At 41.4% G+C, this 22,473-nt stretch overlaps 1 protein-coding gene across 3 annotated transcripts; it reads left to right on the forward strand.

Moving 5' to 3' along the window:
- Positions 1 to 320: 320 nt before the first annotated feature.
- On the forward strand, positions 321 to 22,473 carry C24H2orf80 (chromosome 24 C2orf80 homolog). 3 transcript variants are annotated; one of them, XR_006265245.1, is made up of 10 exons: positions 370 to 438; positions 2,227 to 2,308; positions 4,119 to 4,201; positions 5,693 to 5,780; positions 6,154 to 6,225; positions 10,693 to 10,731; positions 17,617 to 17,704; positions 17,997 to 18,118; positions 20,288 to 20,431; positions 22,003 to 22,473. XR_006265245.1 is itself a non-coding variant. In XM_043446052.1 (8 exons), exons 1-8 carry the CDS (start codon positions 398 to 400, stop codon positions 22,009 to 22,011), a joined length of 585 nt encoding a protein of 194 aa, XP_043301987.1. In that variant the 5' UTR covers positions 321 to 397; the 3' UTR covers positions 22,012 to 22,473. The 3 variants fall into 3 exon arrangements, 1 of the variants encoding a protein (XP_043301987.1); XR_006265246.1 differs by lacking the exon at positions 10,693 to 10,731; XM_043446052.1 differs by lacking the exons at positions 10,693 to 10,731; positions 20,288 to 20,431 and having other exon boundaries at positions 321 to 438.

A 22,473-nucleotide genomic window follows, 5' to 3' on the forward strand; every position in this document is an offset into this window, starting at 1 on the left:
GATCACAAACCATCTGTGTTTGGATGCTCTGTCTATATAGTCTCATCCACGATTATATGAGCCGTGTCTGTTACTTGTGAGTTTATTGCAAGAATAAGTAAATGATGAATATTGACAAAAAATTTGGAAGGAATAAGAAATGTCAGACAAACTCAAGGCACAGTGCTCTGGCTGGCAGGCAGCTTTCTGACCTGGAACCTGCTGGATGAGAGGCCTGCTCTCAGATCCCTTCCAAAGCCTAGGACTCCATGACTGGTATTAGGAGTGATAGCATCCTTTACTCAAATTCTCTCTGATTTGCTGCTATAGCTTCAAGGCTCAGAGAGGCTGGGTCTTTCCAAAGGATAAAGGTGCAGTGTAGCTGCAGTTACCTGCTCAGCTGGATAAGCCTTTAATCATGGAAAGAAGGCTCCTAAAGAAGGAAATGAAAAAGCTCCTGTAAGTCTGATGGAAAATAGCTTACATTTATTGCACTGAGCATTTGGCGGGTTGTACGTCATAGATAGTCTGGATATTGGCAGAGGGGTTAAAAGCCTAAGAAAGAATTTGTTCCCATGGTGCAGGAGACAGCCAGATGATCTGGCCTCTGTCTCTGCCCCAAAGGCCTCACATGTGGTGCAAAGCAGGATGCTAAATCTCTAGAGAGGATGTTTCTGCCAGCAGCATACACAACTGAGACATCCCTACTCTAGAGCCTAGGATCTGAGCTGAGAGCTTCAGTCTGCGCTGGGCAGGGTATGCCTTTGAAAGGGTTTGACTAGTAAAAGATATGAGTGAGATTCCTTAAAAATAGGTACCCAAGGATGCAGCATTTATATTGCAGCCTCTGCTTCTTCTATTGTGAATCTTATCGGTTAAATAATTTATCTCTATCTTTTGCCATCCAAACTTCATTTTAAACACATAAAGAAAACATTAAGTTTTCCCATGGAAATTTTTTTCTCCTGTGGTAGCTTTTCATTGACTTGATACTTTGTTAAGAGGTTGGTGAAAATCAAAGACCATATAAAAAGGGGAAAAAAGGTTATTGTTGGTTCTATTTCATGATTATAGGCATAACAGTAATACACTTTTATTAAAAACCTCATTATAGTCCCCATTAAATATCTTTTCTCTGCCTACTAAGATAATTATCTTTTAATAAGTGCTTAAGAAATGCTGCAATATGAATTCATGCATTTTACATGTGTGTTTGGAGGTCAACATAATAAAGAACAAACCATAATTAGGAATGCCAGTTCCTCTACATATGTCATCCAAAGAACTGGAATTTCAGAACTAATATAAATATAAACATGTATATACATATATATATGTATGCATATACATACATATATGTACAGTTTAATTTTATCCAAAAGAATCCATTTAGGCTAGTTCAAATAAAGTGTCTTGAAATTACAAAGCAAAACTTCAATAATTTTTATCCATCTAGAATAGCTTAATGACACAAAAGAGCTTTAGAATCCAAAAGCAAATTTATATCCAGCACAGGAACTTGCCCAAAGTGTTTGGTAAAGACCTTGACCAACAGAACTCTCCTTATGTAACACTGTGAGATTGACCTTGGAGACCCCAGAGTCCTTTTTCCTATATCCAGTCTCTCCTCCCAACTTTTCTAGAGTAGTACCTCTTTCTATTCACCTCCAAGGGCCCTTATTCTACTCTCCCCTTATTAAAAGTCTGTTAGGGAAGAACCTGATAAATATACACTAAAGTGGAATCACTAATACGTTTTTATGTCTAACCCTCCTAATGGTATTTTCATTTTAACAGGGGAAAAAAGCCTTCAAGCTAACTAACACATCTGTACGGCATGTCATATATCTGGAAGTTTTCAACTTTAGACATTCTGCCTGAATTTGGCAAGGGCAGCAGGGGAATCTTCAGTGGGGGAGTCAAGGGCAGCAGGGGAATCTTCAAAGAGGGGGTCTCAATCCTTTCGGTTTTGTAGCATCTGTTCTGCCTATTGGGGTTTATCATACTCCCTGCTTTCCTAGAAATTCAGTTCTCTGTGAGTTTTATTTGTTCATTATGGTTGGATACTTTAAATCTGCAGGGTTGCAGAATGGCTGTTTAAATCAAAATGAATATTGATTCAGCTACCAGAGCCATTGGTGACTTCTCTTGTATTTGGTGGAGGAGGGAGGAAATGGGGAGGAATCTTTGGCAGACCGTGCTTCTGTGTCATTCCTGCTAGTTCAATCCTGCTCTCTTGCTTTTAAGGGGAGATTATATTGGCATCAGACTTCGGGAAAATGAATTTGACCCAAAAGGAAGAAGGCAACTCACCTTTCTAGATGATATGGTAAAGAAAGGCATGCGGCGATGAATCACATCTGCGTTGTATGTGTGTTACAGGGAGGAACAGGATCTAATGTTTGTCATAAATGAGGCTAATCTTGATCCCCTTCTCCCAGAATGTCCTCTTTCTCATCTGTCATCCTAGGATTGTCCACGTGGTCTTTTCAACTCATTAAACTGAAAGCAAGAAGAATGACAATAAAACGTCACGAGACTTTCGTTATTTATTTACTTTTAGGAGAGAGAAGATGAAAAAGCAAAATGAGTACATGATGAAAAGTATGACAGCCATGATGTTAAACACCTTTTGATGAGATTAAACTACTATTGTATAGTTCTCAAATGCAATAATTTTTTACCATTCATGGAGAAAACCAAGTAATTGAATAATCCTAAATTCTTGTTATGATACCTGTTGAAATTCAGACTCACGTTATGTAATCAAAGTTACTTCACATAAATTAAAGAAGCTGTGAAGAGATCTAATTCAAGAGAGATTAGTAAGCCCTCAGCCTTTTTATGCTACCCATTTACTGTTCTTGCGCTAAGGAGGAAGACAGGACCACGTGTCTCCCCTTCCTCCCGCCCATCCCTGTCTGATGTCCCCGGTGCTGAATGAGCAGTTAAGGAAGGCTTCATGTTCTATACTACTTCTCTATGCATGTATTAAATAGAGAAATTAAATCGATTAGATAAGTGCTGGTCAAACTTTAATGAGGTCTTATTACAAGACCGTTTTGATTCAGGTCTGGAGTGAGGCTGGAGACGTGCATTCCTAATGAGCAAACAGGTGATGGCCGCACTACCCGTCCAGGCATCAATCTACTGATTAGGTTTCAGCAAGTGATTACTGCCTTTCTTTTTTTCCTCTGTTCCTTCCCTTCCTCCCTCCTTCCTTCCCTTTCTCTCTTTTTCTTTCTCTTTTCAGTTTGGTTCAGTGCCTGAAAGAAATAATTTCATTGTTACATCTTGTAGAGAATGTTACCATTACGTAGAACCTTGGAATTCATCCACAAACACAAAAACAAAACTGACCTTCCTTCTTCAAACTGAGAAGGAATGATTTGACAGATAAATGGTGAATACACTTAGAAATGACCAGGAAAGGGTGGTCAATATGATAAGAATGAACACTGAATTGGTCCTTAGCTTTTTACCACAAAGAAGGCAAGTCACTTACCCAAGTCTACCTCCAGTTCCCTGCTTCGGCTGGACCCTCGGCGTGGGAGGTCCTTCACCTATGGAAATTCTCCTCATCCTTCAAGCCCAGCTCTGCCGAAGCCACTTCTCTGAGTCTCTAGGGATTCCCCCAACTCATCAGGTGGACACATTTCTGTGATGTGTGACCCTAGGAGCATATTTCTGATGTTGCACCAAATTAGAAATTGTTCTCTATGTCCCTCTTCCTCTACCTTCCCCTTTTTCTATTTTAAAATTTAGGGAAGTTGAGGCCCAGAGAACAGCAATTGCTCACCCAAGGATATAGTATCATGAGTTGTTAGCAGTAACCTAGATTTGAACCCAGATTCCCTGAGTCCCAATTTAGTATTTCATGAATCTATCTATCATTTCTGGCACCCCCACCCACCCACCCAACGCACACGCATTGGTCTAGTGGGGGGTTAAATGTAATGCCGGAAGAACACTAGTTATCTCTATCTGAGCATCAGGTTACTGGACCCAGCTGGTGATGCTCACTGTTGTGGGCGTGACTAAAGGGTAGAACAGGCTTAGCAGTGCCATTGTCATCGCCAGGGTGAGCTTCAGTCACTGTCTCAGCCTGATCCTTTGTTCTCTGTGCTCCTGGCTTCCAGGCACACTATGACTTGGCTATCAACGTCGCTTTGCAATGGCTGGATCACTCAGAAGACTTAACTTGGCTGGAGTGGGAGAAAGTGTAAGTTGAATTGTCCTTGTTCCTGGCAGTTTTTTTGTTTGTTTGTTTTTAAACAATGAGTAATGACAGAGGAAGTTTATCACAAGGCATTCTGATTTGAAATACTATGGAGTATTCATCTCCAGCTAGAAACCTGAAAAAATCTCACAGTCATCAGTCTGGCGAAGTCTTATCCATGCTTACATATTTTGCATCCCTGTGAATTGGTTTCTGTCAGACACAGATCTTTCTTGCATAAGATGTTTTGTCTTAGAAATATAACTCTGCTTTATTGTGTACATGTCCTGATTTTTTAAAAAACGATCAGTTTTGTGGGTAAAGCTGCAATCTTTTCCCAAGGACCATCAAACATAACTTCTCAAGCATTTAACCAGATGTGTACCTGAGTTAAGCAGTTTGAATCACCACTGTTTGCATGCTTGCCAGCACTATTAGCATTTTCTCCCATATGTGGGGCTTTCCACGTGGCGATAGTGGTAAAGAACCAGCCTGTCAATACAGGAGGCCTAAGAGACGTGGGTTCGATCCCTGGGTCAGGAAGATCCCTTGGAGGTGGAAATGACACCCACTCCATCATTCTTGCTTGGAAAAGCCTGGACAGAGGAGCCTGACAGGCCACGGTCCATGGGGTCATAGAGAGTTGGACACGACTGAGCGACTAAGCACATCTATATGTGCCAGGCAGACTCATTCAGCTAGAAAGAACATGAAACCAATGACGCCAGGATTGAATCCCTGGTTCACGAGGCTAGTTGTTTTTTTCTGCTCTGTTGCTCTATAACACACACCTGGTGCTGAATGGTGGGATCAGTATCTAGTTGCAATAAGCAGAAAATCCAGTTTGAATGGACTTAAGCGGAAAAAAAAAAAAGAAGAAGAAGAAAGGGAGGAGAGATTTATTGCCTCTGTATCTACAAAGTCCATGGGTAGAGGGGCATCAGGCATGGCTTAATTCAAAACTCAAACCAGGTCATCAGGATCTATCTCTTGGCTATTTCCTCTGAGTGGACACAATTTCTAGTTTTAGCCTACTTTATCACAACAGTCAGGCCAGGGGAGAATGGATTTTTAAAAAGCACAGAACTGTATCTCAGTGGCACTGTGTGCTCTGACTTATCTGGGGGTGGAAAGAGGGAGAGAACATGCTGGCTAAATTAGTCCACAGTGTGTTTTCCATCCTTGGAATCTAGGGGCGTCATCACTCCCCTAGAAGCTTATACAGCAGCGGGGAGCTTTATAGGCTTAAACAGGAGGAAGGAAGTTACCCCCAAGCAGTTGCCACAGAAGAGAAAAGGATATGGGTTGGTAAAACCACAATTGTCCACCATAGTGGCCCGTCCTCTGGGGTTTGATACCTATCAGTTTTGTGAATAAAATGCATAGCAAGGAGCTATTATTTATTACTTATGATTATCATCACAACCTTGTCAAAAATTCTTGTTAAAAAGAACAAGAATAAACCCTCCATTCGTATTCATATTCCCCCCTTAGGAAAATGTCATTTCGGGGTAGACCCATATATCCAAACCACAAAGAACGAGAAGCAATGATTTTATCATCTTATGCTGGAATCTTAATGGTAAGGAAAAGAACATTATTTGCATCTATGAAGATTTTGTATTTGCAATATTCATTTTATATTAAAGAATACTTATTTTATTTTTCAACCAGTGTTTCTAAATATTTAAAATTTATTGAAATTAAATTTTTCATTTTTAAAGGTTAATAAAAAGACTGACTTCTATATTGTATTGTAAAAAAATAAGTAAGGGAAAAAATAACACACAAATAATTGATGTTAGGATACTCTGACTTATCCATTTATTTTGAAGGTATTTATCTGGTGCCCATGCTCTCCAGGAATGTGCAGGAGCTGTAATAGTTTTGTTTTATAATAAAAGAAAAGTCATGATATGATCATACATTTTTGTTATTATTTTGTTGTTTAACAGAACAGTATTCCAATTGAGGAAGTCTTTAAAATTTATGGGGCTGGCTCTTCTTCCAGTTCTGGTGCTGCCAAGGTAAGGATGACCTGAGACTATCAACATAACGGAATGTTAGAGAGAATTTATTTTATAAATTGATAATGTTGTATTTTCAGGCATGAAATAACAGCTTCATATCAAAATATATAAAATCAGATGCAGTTATACTTTACTTGAGTAATAAATCTAAGGTGCTTTCACTACATAAAGCACTATACTCATAATAGCAAATGCATTTTATTAATTCATACATAGAGGCAGCCACTTGAGCACCTTAAAGTCTAGATGCTGTCTCTTTTCCACATTAACAAAAGTTCTCTCTCACTTACACTTTTCATAATATGGGTCTGGTAAATCCAAGTGCTCCTCTTGTATGATGTACCATAACTTCTAGAACAAGGACAAGATCTACAATGTTCATTCTCATGAGAAATTATCTAGTTTACTGCTGCCACATTTCTCCTTTCTACAAGACTGCTTGGAATTCAGTCCAGCTGAAGTACTAAAGATCAGGGAGTCCAGGGTGAGTTCTGACTGTGTCCCTTCCCCTCTTTGGGTTTCCAATTGCTAATCTTGAAAAAAAGAAAACAAATAGCCCAGGGTATTCTGAATTATCTTTACTATTAGTTCAGGTTTTGCTATGTATGAATATACAAACATTTACTAAACTTTTGAAATATGGGCTTCTATTTAGAGGTGAACTGCTGATCCCTTTGCCTTTGGATAACCTCTAGAAAAGAGAAGAAGAAGAAAGGGCAGATGGGGTGGGCAGGGTTGGGCAGAGGCGTGGAGTGGGAGGAAGTCAGGGAGGGAAGCTGGGAGAACCCACGCAAGGCCCTCTGCTCCCACTGTCACTTCCCTTTGTCCCCACCAGGGTTTGGAAGGGAGGCCAGGGCAGGAGCAGGGCTACGGCCACAGGAACACCGCCTGCCTTGCTGTCCTACCTGCAGACCATACTGCAAACGGTGGGGTCATATAAAGTCAGGAGTCTACCAGGGCCACCTTAGGACTCCAGCATTTACTCAGAAGTGTCGTAACTGAATCCAGTGGTCCTCTCACCTTAGTCCATATGTAAGCTGACCTGGTCTTGAGACTCAAATTCCCTGGATTATGCAGGAAATCAGTACCTCCTCTCTGATCTCTCTGGTTTCAACTCTTCCATTCATTCATTCACTTATTATAGTTGTAGGTGCAGGGATATAAGGGTGGGCGAGTCCAAAAAAATCAGTTTCTCATAGATCTCATATCTCATATTGCAGCTGACATGCTTCCTTGGTTGAGGTATAAGGCACCCCAGGACTAATGCTCCTCAGACACCAAACTCTTCTTGGCTTTTGAAGAAAGACTACTTTTTTGTTTTCTTAGATAGTCAAGCCAACCATGCTGCTTTAATCCTGTTTGACTTTTTTCCTGCAGATTTCTCCCTTCTAGGATTTCCACCTTTTAGGCTTTCCCTTCAAACCACACCCCTCAGCACATACACATAAATATCTGAGCCCAAGTCCCTCTTTTTCAGACACTATGTTTTCTTCCCTTCATCTTCTTTGCCTAGCAGAGGACAAAGGCAGGCAATAGGCAGACCTAGTTGCTTGGTCTCAACTCAAGTGGCCAGAGGACAAATATGGAAAATCACATCCTGGAAGGAAGGGCACCGTGAAGCCCTCCAGTCTTAGCAGGGTTATCCATCAAGCAGGTTTGCAAACATGGGTGTCCAAGTAGCTTGGATAAACCAGATTCATTAAAGGGGCCAAAATGGAAGGGAGTGGGGAAGGATAAATTAGGAGTTTGGGATTAAAATATACACATTAATATATATAAAATAGATAACTAACAAGGACCTACTATATAGCACAGGGAACTATATTCAATATCTTGTAGTAACCTATAATAGAAAAGAACCTAAAAAGAATATAAATGCATGTGTATGTGTATATATATGTGTGTATATATATATATATACATATATATATATATATGGAAGCCAAAGTGGTACCCTCTGCATATCTGAGGTTGTTGATTTCTCCCAGCAATCTTGATTCCAGCTTGTGGTTCATCCAGCCCAGCATTTCGCATGATGTACTCTGCAAACATGTCAGGCTGGATGAATTACAAGCTGGAATCAAGATAGGTGGGAGAAACATCAATAACCTCAGATATGTAGATGATATTACTCTAATGGCAGAAAGTGAAGAGGAACTAAAGAACCTCTTGATGAGGGTGAAGGAGAAGAGTGAAAAAGCCAGTTTAAAACTAAATATTAAGAAAACTAAGATCATGGCATCTGGCCCCATTACTGCATGGCGAATAGAAGGGGGAAAGGTGGAAGCAGTGACAGATTTCCTCTTCTTGGGCTCTAAAATCACTGGGGATGGTGACTGCAGCCATGAAATCAGAAGACAATTGCTTCTTGGCAGCAAAGCTAGGACAAACCCAGACAGTGTGCTGAAAGGCAGAGACATCACTCTGTTGACAAGTCTGTGAAGTCAAGGCTATGGTCTTACCAGTGGTCATGTATGGTTGTGAGAGCTGGATGGTAAAGAAAGCAGAGCACCAAAGAATTGATTCCTTCAAATTGTGGCACTGGAGAAGACTCCCAAGAGTCCCTTGGACAGCAAGGAGATCAAACTAGTCAATCCTAAAGGAAATCAACCCTGAATTCTCATTGGAAGGACTGATGCTGAAGCTGAAGCTCCAGTATTTTAGTTATCTGATGCAAACAGCTGACTCATTGGAAAAGACCCGATGCTGAAAAAGATTGAGTCCAGAAGAAGAGGATGTCAGAGGATGAAATGGCTGGATGGCATCACCAGTGCAATGCACATGAACTTGGGCAAACTCCAGGAAATGGTGAGGGACGGGGAGGCCTTGAGTGCTGCAGTCTATGGGGTCGCAAAGAGTCAGACACGACTGGGTGACTGAATAACAACTCTGCATATATGTTAAATAAGCAGGGTGACATATACAGCCTTGACATACTCCTTTCCCAATTTTGAACCAGTCAGTTGTTCCATGTCCAGTTCTGTTTGTCCACTAAAAAGATGCACAATGTAAGAATTGTGAGTTAAGTTTTATTGGGGGCAAATGAAGATTGCAGCCCAGGAGACAGCACCTCAGATAGCTCTGAGGGACTGCTCCAAAGAGGTGGTGGAGGAAGGTCAATATATAAAATTTTGGTGAAGGGGGAGTTCAATGCAATCAAATGTTTACTTTACGAAAGGTTTCTGCTAGTCAAGAGGAGCTGATGTCTCCATGAAAAGATTTAGTGCTTTTCTAGATATGAAAAGATGTCAGGATCGGGATCAGGAAATCAGTTCCTGAAAATATCTATCTAAAGACCTGTACCACCAGTTTCTCTGAAGCACAGAGTGCTTCACTCTCCACCCTTGAACTCCCTTCAGGGTGTGTCGAAGTTCAACAGCTGCAGCAACACGGGGCTCAATCTCCGCAGAGGCAGATGGCATGCCCTTGGCAAGTGCCAATTTGTAGTTGACAACATAGACTACATAATGACCAACTCTGAAGGAAAACAAATCATATCCTCAGAAAGGGGGTTTTGTCAAACTCAAGTGCACGTGCCCGATACCAAGTGAGGTCAAACAGCCAAAACATCAGAGTTTGGAGCACAGATAGGTTTATTACAGGGCCGAGCAAGGAGAACATGGCAGTTTATGCTTAAAGACCCAAACTCCCCATGGGTTTCAGGGAAGAAGCTTTTATAGGCAAAAGTTGGAGGGTCAGGCTCCAGGGTGTGTAACCCGCCTCTGATTGGTTGGTGGTGAGGTAACTGATGATGTTCTGGGAATTTCAGTCATCAGCCTTCCGGCTCCAGTCAGTCTGGGGTCCCTGTGCTTGTGTTCAGCCTACAATTATTGTCTTCCACCTGGGTGGTGGTCTTCATTTCTGCAGAAGAACTGAGATTTGTATCAGATTGTTATGCAGGTCCTCTGAGGAGGAACCAGGCCCAGTCCTCATTGCCGCCCTACTGTTTCTTTCTGCCTAAGTCACTCCCCTAATTAGTAACTGTTTGAATCTGCTCTTTGGAACTTGAGGAAGGTTTAGGAGGCTGATGGTTTTTTTTTCTACAAACAAGAAATGAGGAACATGGAAAGGATTTGGTGCCTGGTCTCAGGCTCCATAGGATCCTGTTTGGTGTCAATCCCCACCCCCTCTTTTTTTTTTTTTTTTTGATACTCCTCAACCTTGAGTGGAACAGGTGTTGAACCAGCTGGGGAATAATGTTTTGGATAGACTGGTTAATCATAAACTCAACAGAGGAACTTAGTTTTAGGGGTACTGAATTTCAGGGGCTTTCCTTCAAAGACCTGAGTTTGTTTATTGTTACAGGTTATGAGTGTCCTGTACATGAAAGGCTGTTATGTGTAAGAGTTAAGCATGAGGATTCTAAAGACAGGTAGCCTGGGATCGAATCCCAGCTCTACTAGTTCAAACAGAATAATCCTGGGCAAGTTCTCTAAACTCTAACAGCCTCAATTTCATTTGTAGAAGCAGGAGCCAAAAGCTGGGATTGCTATGGGAAATGAGGTGAGTTACATCAGTAAAGCCCTTAGTGGTTGGCACCTGGTAACCTCAAAACACTAGCCATGGTTAAGGTTCTGGTACTCGGGAGTTGGGGGTGTGTCTGATTCCCTCTATATTCCTCTAAATCAGGGTTTCTCAACATTTTGAAGCAGATAATTTGTATGTAGGGGGTGGAGTTGGGGCTGTTCAGTGCGTTGTGAGCTGTTTAGCAGAATTCCTGCCTTCAACCTGAAAGTGTTTGCCTCATATTGGGACTTGAACCCATGTGCTGGGACTAGAATCTGGCCAAAACCCTGCTTGGGACTCTAACCCACATGGCTGGGACTAGAATCAGGCCAAAACCCAGTTTGGGACACTAACCCATATGACTGGAACTTGAACCCAGTCAAAACCCACAGTACCTGGTGTCAGGACCTAATGAAGCTCCGGTTTTTGATGTCTCATCAGAAAGAATCCAGTGAGAGACAAAGCGATAGTAAGAAGTAGATTTACTTAGAGAGAAACACACTCCACAGACAGAATGTGGGCCATCACAGAGGGTAAGTACAGCCGCCTTGAAATGTGGCGTGGTTAGTTTTTATGGGTTGGTAATTTCATAAGCTAATGAGTGGGAGGATTACTCCAAATATTTTGGGGAAGCGGTGGAGAGTTCCAGGAATTGGGCCACAGCCCACATTTCGGTCTTTTGATGGCTCCTTGGAACTGTATATAATCATGATGGTGTGATCACTCACCTAGAGCCAGACATCCTGAAATGCAAAGTCAAGTGGGCCTTAGGAAGCATCATTAGGAACAAAGCTAGTGGAGGTGATGGAATTCCAGTTGAACTATTTCAAATCCTAAAAGATGATGCTATGAAAGTGCTGCACTCAACATCGCAGCAAATTTGGAAACTCAACAGCGGCCACAGGACTGGAAAAAGTCAGTTTTCATTCCGATCCCAAAGAAAGGCAATGCCAAAGAATCTTCAAACTATGACACAATTACACTTATTTCACATGCTAGCAAAGTAATGCTCAAAATTCTCCAAGCCAGGCTTCAACAGTATGTGAACCATGAACTTCCAAATGTTCAAGCTGGATTTAGAAAAGGCAGAGGAACCAGAGAGCAAATTGCCAACATCCGTTGGATCACCAAAAAAGCAAGAGAGTTCTAGAAAAACGTCTACTTCTGCTTTATTGACTATTCCAAAGCCTCTGACTGTGTGGATCACACCAAACTATGGAAAATTTCTGAAAGAGATGGGAATACCAGACCACGTGACATGCCTCCTCAGAAATCTACATGAAGGTCAAGAAGCAACAGTTAGAACTGGACATGGAACAACAGACTGGTTCCAAATCAGGAAAGGAGTTTGTCAAGGCTGTATATTGTCACCCTGCTTATTTAACTTATATGCAGAGTTCAGTTCAGTTGCTCAGTCGTGTCCAACTCTTTGTGACCCCATGAACCGTAGCACGCCAGGCCTCCCTGTCCATCAACAACTGCCAGAGTCTACCCAAACCCATGTCCATTGAGTTAGTGATGCCATCCAACCATCTCATCCTCTGTCATCCCTTTCTCCTCCTGCCTTCAAATCTTTCCCACCATCAGGGTCTTTTCAAATGAGTCAACTCTTCACATCAAGTGGCCAAAGTATTGGAGTTTCAGCTTCAACATCAGTCCTTCCAATGAATATTCAGGACTGATCTTCTTTAGGATGGACTGGTTGGATCTCCTTGCAGTCCAAGGGACTCTCAAGAGTCTTCTCCAACACCACAGTTCAAAAGCATCAATTCTTCGGTGGTCAGCTTTCTTTATAGTCCAACTTTCACATCCATACATGACTACTGGAAAAACCATAGCCTTGACTAGACAGACCTTTGTTGACAGAGTACATCATGAGAAATTCTGGACCGGACAAAGCACAAGCTGGAATCAAGATTGCCAGGAGAAATATCAATAACCTCAGATATGCAGATGACACCACCCTTATGGCAGAAAGTGAAGAAGAACTAAGGAGCCTCTTGATGAAAGTGAAAGAGGAGGATGAAAAAGTTGGCTTAAAGCTCAACATTCAGAAAACTAAGATCATGGCATCTGGTCCCATCACTTCATGTCAAATAGATGGAGAAACAATGCAAACAGTGTCAGACTTTATTTTTTGGGGGCTCCAAAATCACTGCAGATGGTGATTGCTGCCATGAAATTAAAAGACATTTGCTCCTTGAAAGGAAAGTCATAACCAACCTAGACAGCATATTAAAAAGCAGAGACATTACTTTGCCAACAAAGGTCTGTCTAGTCAAAGCTTTGGTTTTTCCAGTGGTCATGTAAGAGTTGAACTATAAAGAAAGCTGAGCACCAAAGTATTGATGCTTTTGAACTGTGGTGTTGGAGAAGACTCTTGAGAGTCCCTTGGACTGCAAGGAGATCCAACCAGTCCATCCTAAAGAAGATCAGTCCTGAATATTCATTGGAAGGACTGATGTTGAAGCTGAAACTCCAATCCTTTGGCCATCTGATGTGAAGGACTGACTCATTTGAAAACACCCTGATGCTGGGAATGGTTGAAGGCAGGAGGAAAAGGAGAGAACAGAGGATAAGATGGTTGGATGGCATAACCGACTCAATGGACATAAGTTTGGATAAGCTCCAGGAGTTGGTGATGGACAGGGAGGCCTGGCATGCTGCAATCCATGAGGTCACAAAGAGTCGGACACGACTGAGTGACTGAACTGAACTGGAACTGCATGGCACCCCTGGGTGTGTTATTTAGCTTGCTGATTGAAGGTTTAGTCGAAGTTGACTTGTCTGCTATCTTGGACCCATTTGATTCTAAACAGTTTATGCTGTGTCCTCAGGCTATGTCATTCTTTCAAAAGTTGTGCCCTGCCCCCTTCCCTCCTGTTTCATACCCATTAGATGCCAATAGCTTTCCACCCCTGCCCCTTGATGTGACACCTAAAAATGTCTTTCAGTGTTGCCATGTGTCCCCTAAGAGGCAAAAATCACAGCTAGTTTAGGACCACTTCTCTAAACATTCAAAAATCAAAGAGCTCATCAAGCATCCACTGTATTATTAGGACATGTTGTTGTTTAGTCGTGTGTCTGACTCTCTGTCTCTGTGACTCCATGGACTGTAGCCCTCCAGGCTCCTTTGTCCATGGGATTTCCCAGGCAAGATGATTGGAGTGGGTTGCCATTTCCTTTTCTAGGCAATCTGCCTGACCCAGGAATCAAACCCTCATTTCCTACATTGGCAAGCAAATTCTTTACCACTGAGCCACCAGGGAAGCCCCTTATTAAGACATACATTTTGCCTACTTTAGATAATTATCACAAAGGGTATGATATGATTTCAGCTACAGATACAAGCCTCTGAGGGTCCTCTACCCCTGTGGACCTCACAAGGTCCTCCCTGCCTGAAGGACGCCAGCTCAGGCCTTTCCCTTGCGGCTGCACATTAGCTCTCTGCCAGCGCCTCTTCTACATCTTAAACAAAGAGTTAGCAGGTCCTCTTAATGAAAACATAGTATTTCAAAGATTAAATTGTGAGAGAGACTTTAAAACAGTCCTTAAGAGTTTAACATAATTTTTTTAAAACTGGATTTAACTACAAGGTGGGGTGGTTAAAAAAAAAAAATGTTGATAAATGTTCTTCTTTAACGGCTGCATGTGTATGAATAAACTTTGATTCCTCCAGATACACTGTCTCCTAAGCAACAGCTAAAATCCTTCCCAAGCAAAAGCTTAAAGCCCTGTTGAATACTAATCAGATTATGTAGAGGTTTTGGCCACTTGAATTGGCCACTTGGGACTTCCCAGGTGGCGCTAGTGGTAACGAACCCTCCTGCCAATGCAGGAGACGTAAGAAACACGGTTTCAAACCCTGGGCTGGGAAGATCCCCTGGAGAACAGCATGGCAACTCACTCCAGTATTCTTGCCTGGAGAATCCCATGGAGAGAGGAGCCTGGCTGGCTGCAGTCCATGGGGTCACATAGAGTGGTACACGGCTGAAGTGACTTAGCATGCACCACATGGGTACTGTGTGGGCTTGATAGCTTTTTTCAGGACTATCTGCTGCCACCTGGTGACAGAAAGCCATCAAGGACCCAGAACTGTTCAATTTTGTTAATACATTACAAACTTCAAGTTCTACTCGGGAGAGGGAATTTTTTTTTTTTTGCTGACAGGGAGCCGTTTTTCTGCTGAGAAACTTGGACCCATAGGAAAAAAAAAATTAAGAACTTCACATGTGAGAATTATTTGCAGTTGAAAGTGAAGGTGGTGAAGGTGTTAGTCGCTCAGTTGTGTCTGGCTCTTTGCAACCCCATCAACTGTAGCCCACCAGGGTCCTCCATTCATGGTATTTTCCATGGATGAAGAATACTGGAGTGATTTGCAGTTAGCTTCAGATAAATGCGTAGAGATTCTACACATTTTCAAACTGAAGGAAAAGGAGCATAAACCTTCCTTTGACAAATAAAGCAAGCAATACAAATATTCTTCAGTTCCATTTGGCAGAAAAAGAGGGAAAAAGGAAAAGGAGGTAAAGAGAGTGGAACATTGGACAGAAAGAGGGAAAAGACAGACAGGTAACTGGAGAATGTCAGAATCTCTTCTTTCCTCCTCTCTTCATGAAGCCACACCCTAGTGTCTGGGCACCCGTCACTCCTGTCCATTCAAACTTGCATCTAAAACTCAAAGCAAGCTCTTCAGAGACCAACAGACTGTGTCCAGTCCCAACTCTGTTACTCCCTAGCTGAGTAGTACAAAGAAGGTATCAATCTTTGAAGGGGGGAAAAAAAAAAGCATATGATTGACTCTAGGTTTAGGACTTCAATGTCATCCTCCTTGTAAAATAATTTTTCTTATAAACCACAGAGGGAGCTACATTAACTGCTTGCATGAGTCATCAATTATCAGGAGTCATAGAATACGTGAACTGGATATGACCTTTAAAATACTCGGTTTCTCTCTTCCCCAGTGGACAGGGAAACTAAAGCATGAAAGGCCTGTCTTTTTATTTTTTGGCTGCATCACTGTGCTTGTGGGATCTTAGTTCTCTGGAATGTAGGTCATAGCATGAAAGTGCCAAGTTCTAACCACTGGACAACAAAGAATTCCCTGGAAGAATCTGTCTTGACTTTTCTTTGTGCAGAAATGCATCAAGACGCTGTGCAAGCCAGTTTTCTTTCTTACATAAGGCATGTATCATCCTGCAGGGCTGTTATCACACCTACCCTTGCTCCACACAGATACAAAGCCTCCTTTTAATTCCTTTCTTTGTTCTCGGTCATCTTTCAGAATAGATTATGTGCTTCTTGAGGTTTTGTGTGTGTCGTGCCTGGTTTGGTTGATCAGTCGTGTCTGATTCTTCGTGACCCCATGGACTGCAGCCTGCCAGACTCCTCTGTCCATGGGATTATCCAGGCAAGAATACTAGAGTGGGTTGCTTTTTCCTTCTCCAGGGGATCTTCTTGAACCAGGGATAGAACCCAGGTCTCCCACATTGCAGGCAACTTGTTTACCATCTGAGCCAACTCAGCTGGTAAAGAATCTGTCTGTAATACAGGAGACCCCGGTTTGATTTGATCTTCCCCAGTGGGGAAGATCCCCTGGAGAAGGGATAGGCTACCTACTCCCATATTCATGGACTTCCCTGGTGGCTCAGATGGTAAAGAATTCGCCTGCAATGAAGGAGACCTGGGTTCAGTCCCTGGGTTGGGAAGATCCCCTGAAGGACAACAGGGCAACCCATTCCAGTATTCTTGCTTCTTGAGGTTAGAAGCCATCATTCATGCTTATATTTAATTCTTTACAAGACTGGATAGGACACAAACTCTCAATAAATACATTTACCATTTCAATAAAAGCCTGAGGTCAGGAACTTCCCTAGTAGTCATCTCCTTCCAATGCAGAGGGTTTGGGTTCTAGCCTTGGTTGGGGGGCTAAGATCCTACAATCCTTGTGTCCAAGAAACCAAACCATAAAACAGAAACGATATTGTAAAAAATTCAATAAGGACTTCAAAAATGGTCCACATTAAAAAAAAAAAAAAAAAGACTGAGATCAAATCTAGAAGTGCCCAGCTGAGGAGACTATAAACCATTCTGTCTATAAAGAGAATATTTATTGTATAATCCATGTTTTCTGTCCTTTCTGTCTGAAGTGATGGTTGCCCAGTGACTTGTTAGCACAAGCTCTTGTTTAGTTGATTAAATTTGTCACAATGTATGATGATCCTGGTTATCTAATAGTTTATTGTTCTTTTCTCCTCACTCAGCCCTGGAAAGGCAGGAATCTTGTCTGTCTTACCAACCACAGCTTCCTAAAACAGGGCCTGACTACTGTAGTGCTCGCTAGAAACTTGTTGCGTGCATGAAAGACTGAAGGGGCAGTCCTAACCTTGAGTTTCCAACGTGGTGCAACAGACAGCGGGTTATTAACTATCACCACGGGGGGTGTTCTATGCGTTCATGTGCTTTGCATTCACAGATGAGTGAGTCCATAATTTGGCCTTAGGAGGCGTTGGGAGGGTGTCAGCAAGGAAGCAGGAAGCTGGGGCGACAACTGGACCAGTTTCTCAGAAAAGGTGATATTTGAGCCACATTTTAAAGGAAAAGTAGGTGCCTTGAGGCAGAAGAGGAGGAAAAGGCTATTCCAGGTAGAGAGAACCACCTGAAGAGTGCAGTTGTGTAAAAGACCATTCTGGGCAAAGAATGGCCATCAAAGGCAGCATGGGAAGGCACATGACCCATGAAAGATGATCCTCAACGGCTAGTCACGCATCAGGAAGATGGGTTGGGGAGACAGGCCAAGTCTTGAGACAAGTGCTATAACCAGCAGCTGCTTACAGCACGAAGTGGGTGCAGCTTTTAACAGTAGGTCTGTTTTCCTTTCAGGTTCCCCGAGCTCCACCCTTCCGCCTCTCCTTGCACCCTTTGGCCATGTTAACAGCTCCCAAAGCCGCAGAATATGCCCGCAAGCAGAGTAAGCCTGTTTACTTCTGTCTCTTCGAGAAATTTAAGTAATACTCAGAGATGCACGTACAAAGTGAGGTCAAAGTTGTTATGGTAATAACATCTTTCTGTCTGGGGGAATTTAAAAGAATCAGGAATGTTTATGACTTGATTTCCCTCCATCATTGAAATCAGGGGAAGTCATTTCTCAGACCTTTTGGTGGTGGAAGCAGAGGACTCTAGCAGGGAAGAATCTAGAACTGAGGGTGGACTTATTTTTAAAAATAGTTTAATACAGATATGACTACTACATGCATCCCTAGGTGTCAAGCTAAGAAGGGCAGCAATGAGCAAAAATGCCACCAGCGGTTCTACAAGGAAAGCAAATGCCATGGAATGGAAATCATCAAAAAATTTATCTTTGGACACACAGTCAAAGAACAAAGTAGGTCTAAACATGCAAACTGAACCAAACTGATACCAGGTGTTTGGGGAGTACTTATGGTTAAAAGTCTAGCCTTTGGGTGTTAGATGTTCTGGCTTTGAAACTAAAGCCCATTATTTACCAGCTGTGTGACTTCAGGCAAGTTGCTTAACTTGTTTGGGCCTTAAGTATCCTTCTCTGCAAAATGGGAAGAACAATGGTACCTACCTCTTAAGGTCGCTGAATAATTAACTGATATTATGGGTCTTAAGGGATTAAAACAGAGTAACTCCTAAATATTGACCATTATCATCTTTTCATCATTTAAGAAATACTAACCACAGTTAACCAACTAGTATTCTGTTGATTCAAGTAAATGTGTTGAGGAGAGAATCTGTGTTCATATCTGTGTCAAATATTCCTATTCTTGGTCCCTTTCTTACTAATAAGAATTTTATCTTTGCCTGCTTTGTATCTCTGCTGTTTCTGCCCTGCTCTCTGATTCCTTGGACATTTATGTCGCAGACTTCAGATAATGGTCAGAGATGGACAAGGCTGGAAGGGAAGGAGAAAGCAAGGAGGGTTCTTTGACATTCCAACACTGTGTTCTCAATTATAATGTACAAAGTGAAAAGGAAAATTTTAAAGTCAGAGAGACCAAGGTGGTCAATATATTAAAAGCAGGGAGAGAATCAGAAAAGTAGTTTAGGCTTGGGGGAGGGGGTGGCTGGGATATTTTAGGATTTTGTTGAATGAGAGACTCTGGATCAACTGAAGGTTGTAAGGTAGGAAAGGGAAAGAGGAATTTTGAAAACAGAATCTCTGGGTTCTGAATTGATCTTGCTTCAGGAAATACAGGGGCTTCCCTAATGGCTCAGCAGGTAAAAAATCTGCCTGCAACCCAAGAGACACAGGAAATGTGGGTTCAGTCCCTGAGCTGGGAATGATCCCCTGGAGGAGGAAGTGGCAACCCACTCCAGTGTTCTTGCCTGAAAAATCTCATGGATAGAGGAGCCTGGTGGGCTGCAGTCCAAAGGGTTGCAAAGAGTCAGACATGACTGAGTGACTAAGCATTCAAGAATCACAAGTGAAAATTGAAATTCCTTTTTATGTAACTTGGTTGCTATACTATGCATTAAATGTGAGTCTCTCAGTAGGCTAAGTCACACAGGGCTCAGGATTTGTTCAGGTTTTCTGAGGCCAACTATTGACTGATTAGAAATATAATCTTATCATAGTAAACCACAGCTTTAAGAACTGCCTGAAATCTTTGGTCATATCAGGCCTTTAATATGTGTTATTCTAGTAGCAGACCAACCATGTTAATAGGAAATATTTACAAAATATTGAGTTTTCCTTTAAAGACATTTGCTATAATGAGATTTGGGCTTCCCCGGTGGCTTGATGGTAAAGAATCTGCCTGTAATGCAGGTTCAGTCCCTGGGTCAGGAAGATCCCCCAGAGGAGGAAATGGCTTGATTCTTGCCTGGAAAATCCCATGGACAGAGGAACTTGGCAGGCTGCAGTCCATTGGTGTGTGAAAGAGTTGGACATGACTTAGCGACTAAACAACAAATAACAATAATGAGACTTGAAGGTATAGCTTTTCTAGAACGATATCTTTGTTACTGAAGATCTTTTTGAAGTAGATCTACCTTTTGAAGTAAGTAACAATTTTAAAAATATGAGTTTGGGATAGCAAACTTTGCTTGCTTAGTCGCTCAGTTGTGTCCAACTCTTTGCGACCCCATGGACTGTAGACCGCCAGGCTCCTCTGTCCATGGGGATTCTCTAGACAAGAATACTGGAGTGGGTTGCCATGCCCTCCTCCAGGGGATCTTCCTGACCCAGGGATTGAACCTGGGTCTCCAGCATATCAGGCGAATTTTTACTGTCTGAGCCTTAAGGGAAGCCCTAGCAAACTCTAGGAAGTAAAACAGAACACAGAAAATAAGAAAACAGTAACAACTTCAGAAATAACATCACACACACACACACACACACACACACACACACGTAATCAAGACTTTAAGCTTAATCATGAAAAAAAACATATCTCTGAAACAGTGGTCCATTGCCCTCTGAGGCTCATCTATGCACCCTATGTCCAAAAAATCTAGTTCTTAAGATTACTCATTGGTATGTTATTTTGAAAGTATAATTTCATTTCCTGTATGTTTTCTTTCATAGCCATTGAAGACTGTTGGCTTCTTGATGGAAGCAGATCTTTTATTCCCTTTTTATTTCCCACATGGATGTAAAGTGCTTTCCAGGCAGTAGATATTCAGTAGTTATTGTTGATTAATGAATCAGCAGTAAGTGAGTGGTCCTTAGGTGAGTGTGCTTAAATCACTGTGCCCTGTCCATACTGATTGAGAGGATCATTTCTGGGGACCAGCTTCTCCTATAGGCTAACTGATGCTTGTAAACCCAGGCATGTCAACAGAATAAGTGTCCATCTTGCAGTAAGGCCAGATCCTGAGATGAATCCATCCTACAATGCCCTTCTTCAAGCAGCAGAAACCACATTTGTGAGGGCTTTCTTGCTTTATTGTTGATATTTGTGTACTTCAGGCATCTTTTCCAACTCTTGGGTAATGACTTTCCAAATTAATTTTTCAATTAAAATAGTAGTACTTACAGTAAAAGTTTCAAATTACATAGCAAAAAGTAAAAGAATCCCCTCTTTCCCACACCCTTGTCCTACTCCTCAGAAGTAACAACTGTTAATGATTTTCAATCCAAATATTTGCTGTACATGTACACATCAATATATACATTAATAATACGTGCACACCTAACTGATTAGAAACAACAAGTCAATCAAATAAATACTGTATTAAGTGTATGAAAGGACTTCCCTGGTGGTGCAGTGGTTAAGAATCCACCTGCCAAAGCAGGGTTCACGGGTTCAATCCCTCGTCCAGGAAGATGCCACATGCTTCTGGGCAACTAAGCCCATGCACCACATACTGAACCAGTGCTCTAGCGCCCAAGAACTTCAACTGCTGAGCCCATGTGCCTGGAGTCTGTGCGTAAAAACAAGAGAAGCCACTACGATGAGAAGCCTGAATGCCACAACGGCAGGGTAGCATCCTCTCACGGGCACTGGAGGAAGCCCTCACACAGCAATGAAGACCCAGCGCAGCCAAAATAAATAAAAATAAATAAACTTAAAAATGTTTTCAAATGTATTAAAAATGCTTTTTAGCTTATTGTTTGCAGACATTTTTCATTTATGTGTTTAAGCTTCTTAGTCTTTTCTTTTATGCCTTGTGGATACTGTATCATGTCTTTTAGGTGATGAACATTTTTAAACTGCGAGATATTAATGCCTTAGTCAGAATTTTCTATTTATTTCCAGTCACTGATTTTCTTTAATAAATGAGGGGAAAAGAAGAATTATTTTTTTAAAATCCAGGTATTCTGGAAAACAGTTTCCAAAATTTCTCTTGTGCTGCTTGGTAATCTAATAGCTCATTTATTAGTTAAAATGGGTATGAGCAACGCCACATTCTAGGAAAGGTAGAAAAAGAGTGAAAGACAAATAAGAACAAAGAACAAGGGCAAAAAAAATAGAAAACATTCACAAATAACCATCCTGTGGTTATTTAAGAGACTAATTTTATAGTGTATAAGGAAATACACTATAAAATGTGTTATTAACCCAATAATTTCCCTGTGTGGGATCATGTACTATATTTAACTGAGAAATATAAGTCAATTTCCAAATGTCTGAGAAGAATTCCATGGAAATTCTTTTGTATTCACTTTTATTTTAGCTCATCTTTGTCAGTAACTTGGTATCTGATATTTGACCTTAACTCCTTATAGATTGAAATCTAATGTTTGTGTCCATTTTAAACTGATGTGTTTGATAACATAATCATCTTTTTATTCTGCAGGTCACTTAGAAACTTGGAATTGCACCAGGGGAGTTCATAATAAAGTCTCTGGAAGAAGGGAACCATCATCTTAAAACTGCAACTCTTGCCAGCATATTTTTCTTTGCAGTTAGCTTTTGATGCGAAGTGCATTGAAGTGTTATTTTGGATGTTGAGCTTTCTTCAATTAGAATCAGGTTGTTTGGCCATATTGTGGTTAATAGCAAGTATGTATCTTATGCTACTTCATTGTGACTGGAAGATGGTTGGCTGGAGAATTTTGAGAATATATACTATTTCTGTGTTAGAATAGGCTGACTTTGCAGCACATTTTACAAATGTTTAGCACTGAACATTGCAGAATAGTGGAGTAGGAGGCAGTTTTCCAAAGTTTCAATCCAAAATAAAATTAACCTTCATCAATTGCCTTTACTATGTACTCACATGGAAACATTTAAACTCATTTCAATAAAGCCTTAAAAGAAAAATGAA

The sequence above is a fragment of the Cervus canadensis genome, chromosome 24 (genome assembly GCF_019320065.1).
Source record: "Cervus canadensis isolate Bull #8, Minnesota chromosome 24, ASM1932006v1, whole genome shotgun sequence".
Classification (NCBI taxonomy): domain Eukaryota; kingdom Metazoa; phylum Chordata; class Mammalia; order Artiodactyla; family Cervidae; genus Cervus; species Cervus canadensis.

What these genes read in the sequence shown, in the direction of transcription:
- C24H2orf80 (XM_043446052.1), top strand. Translation starts at nt 398, where the DNA reads ATGGAAAGAAGGCTCCTAAAGAAGGAAATGAAAAAGCTCCT. An exon ending in CTTATGCTGGAATCTTAATG is followed by an intron (nt 5,781 to 6,153) that starts GTAAGGAAAAGA and finishes GTTGTTTAACAG; the next exon opens with AACAGTATTCCAATTGAGGA. An exon ending in AGAATATGCCCGCAAGCAGA is followed by an intron (nt 17,705 to 17,996) that starts GTAAGCCTGTTT and finishes ATGCATCCCTAG; the next exon opens with GTGTCAAGCTAAGAAGGGCA.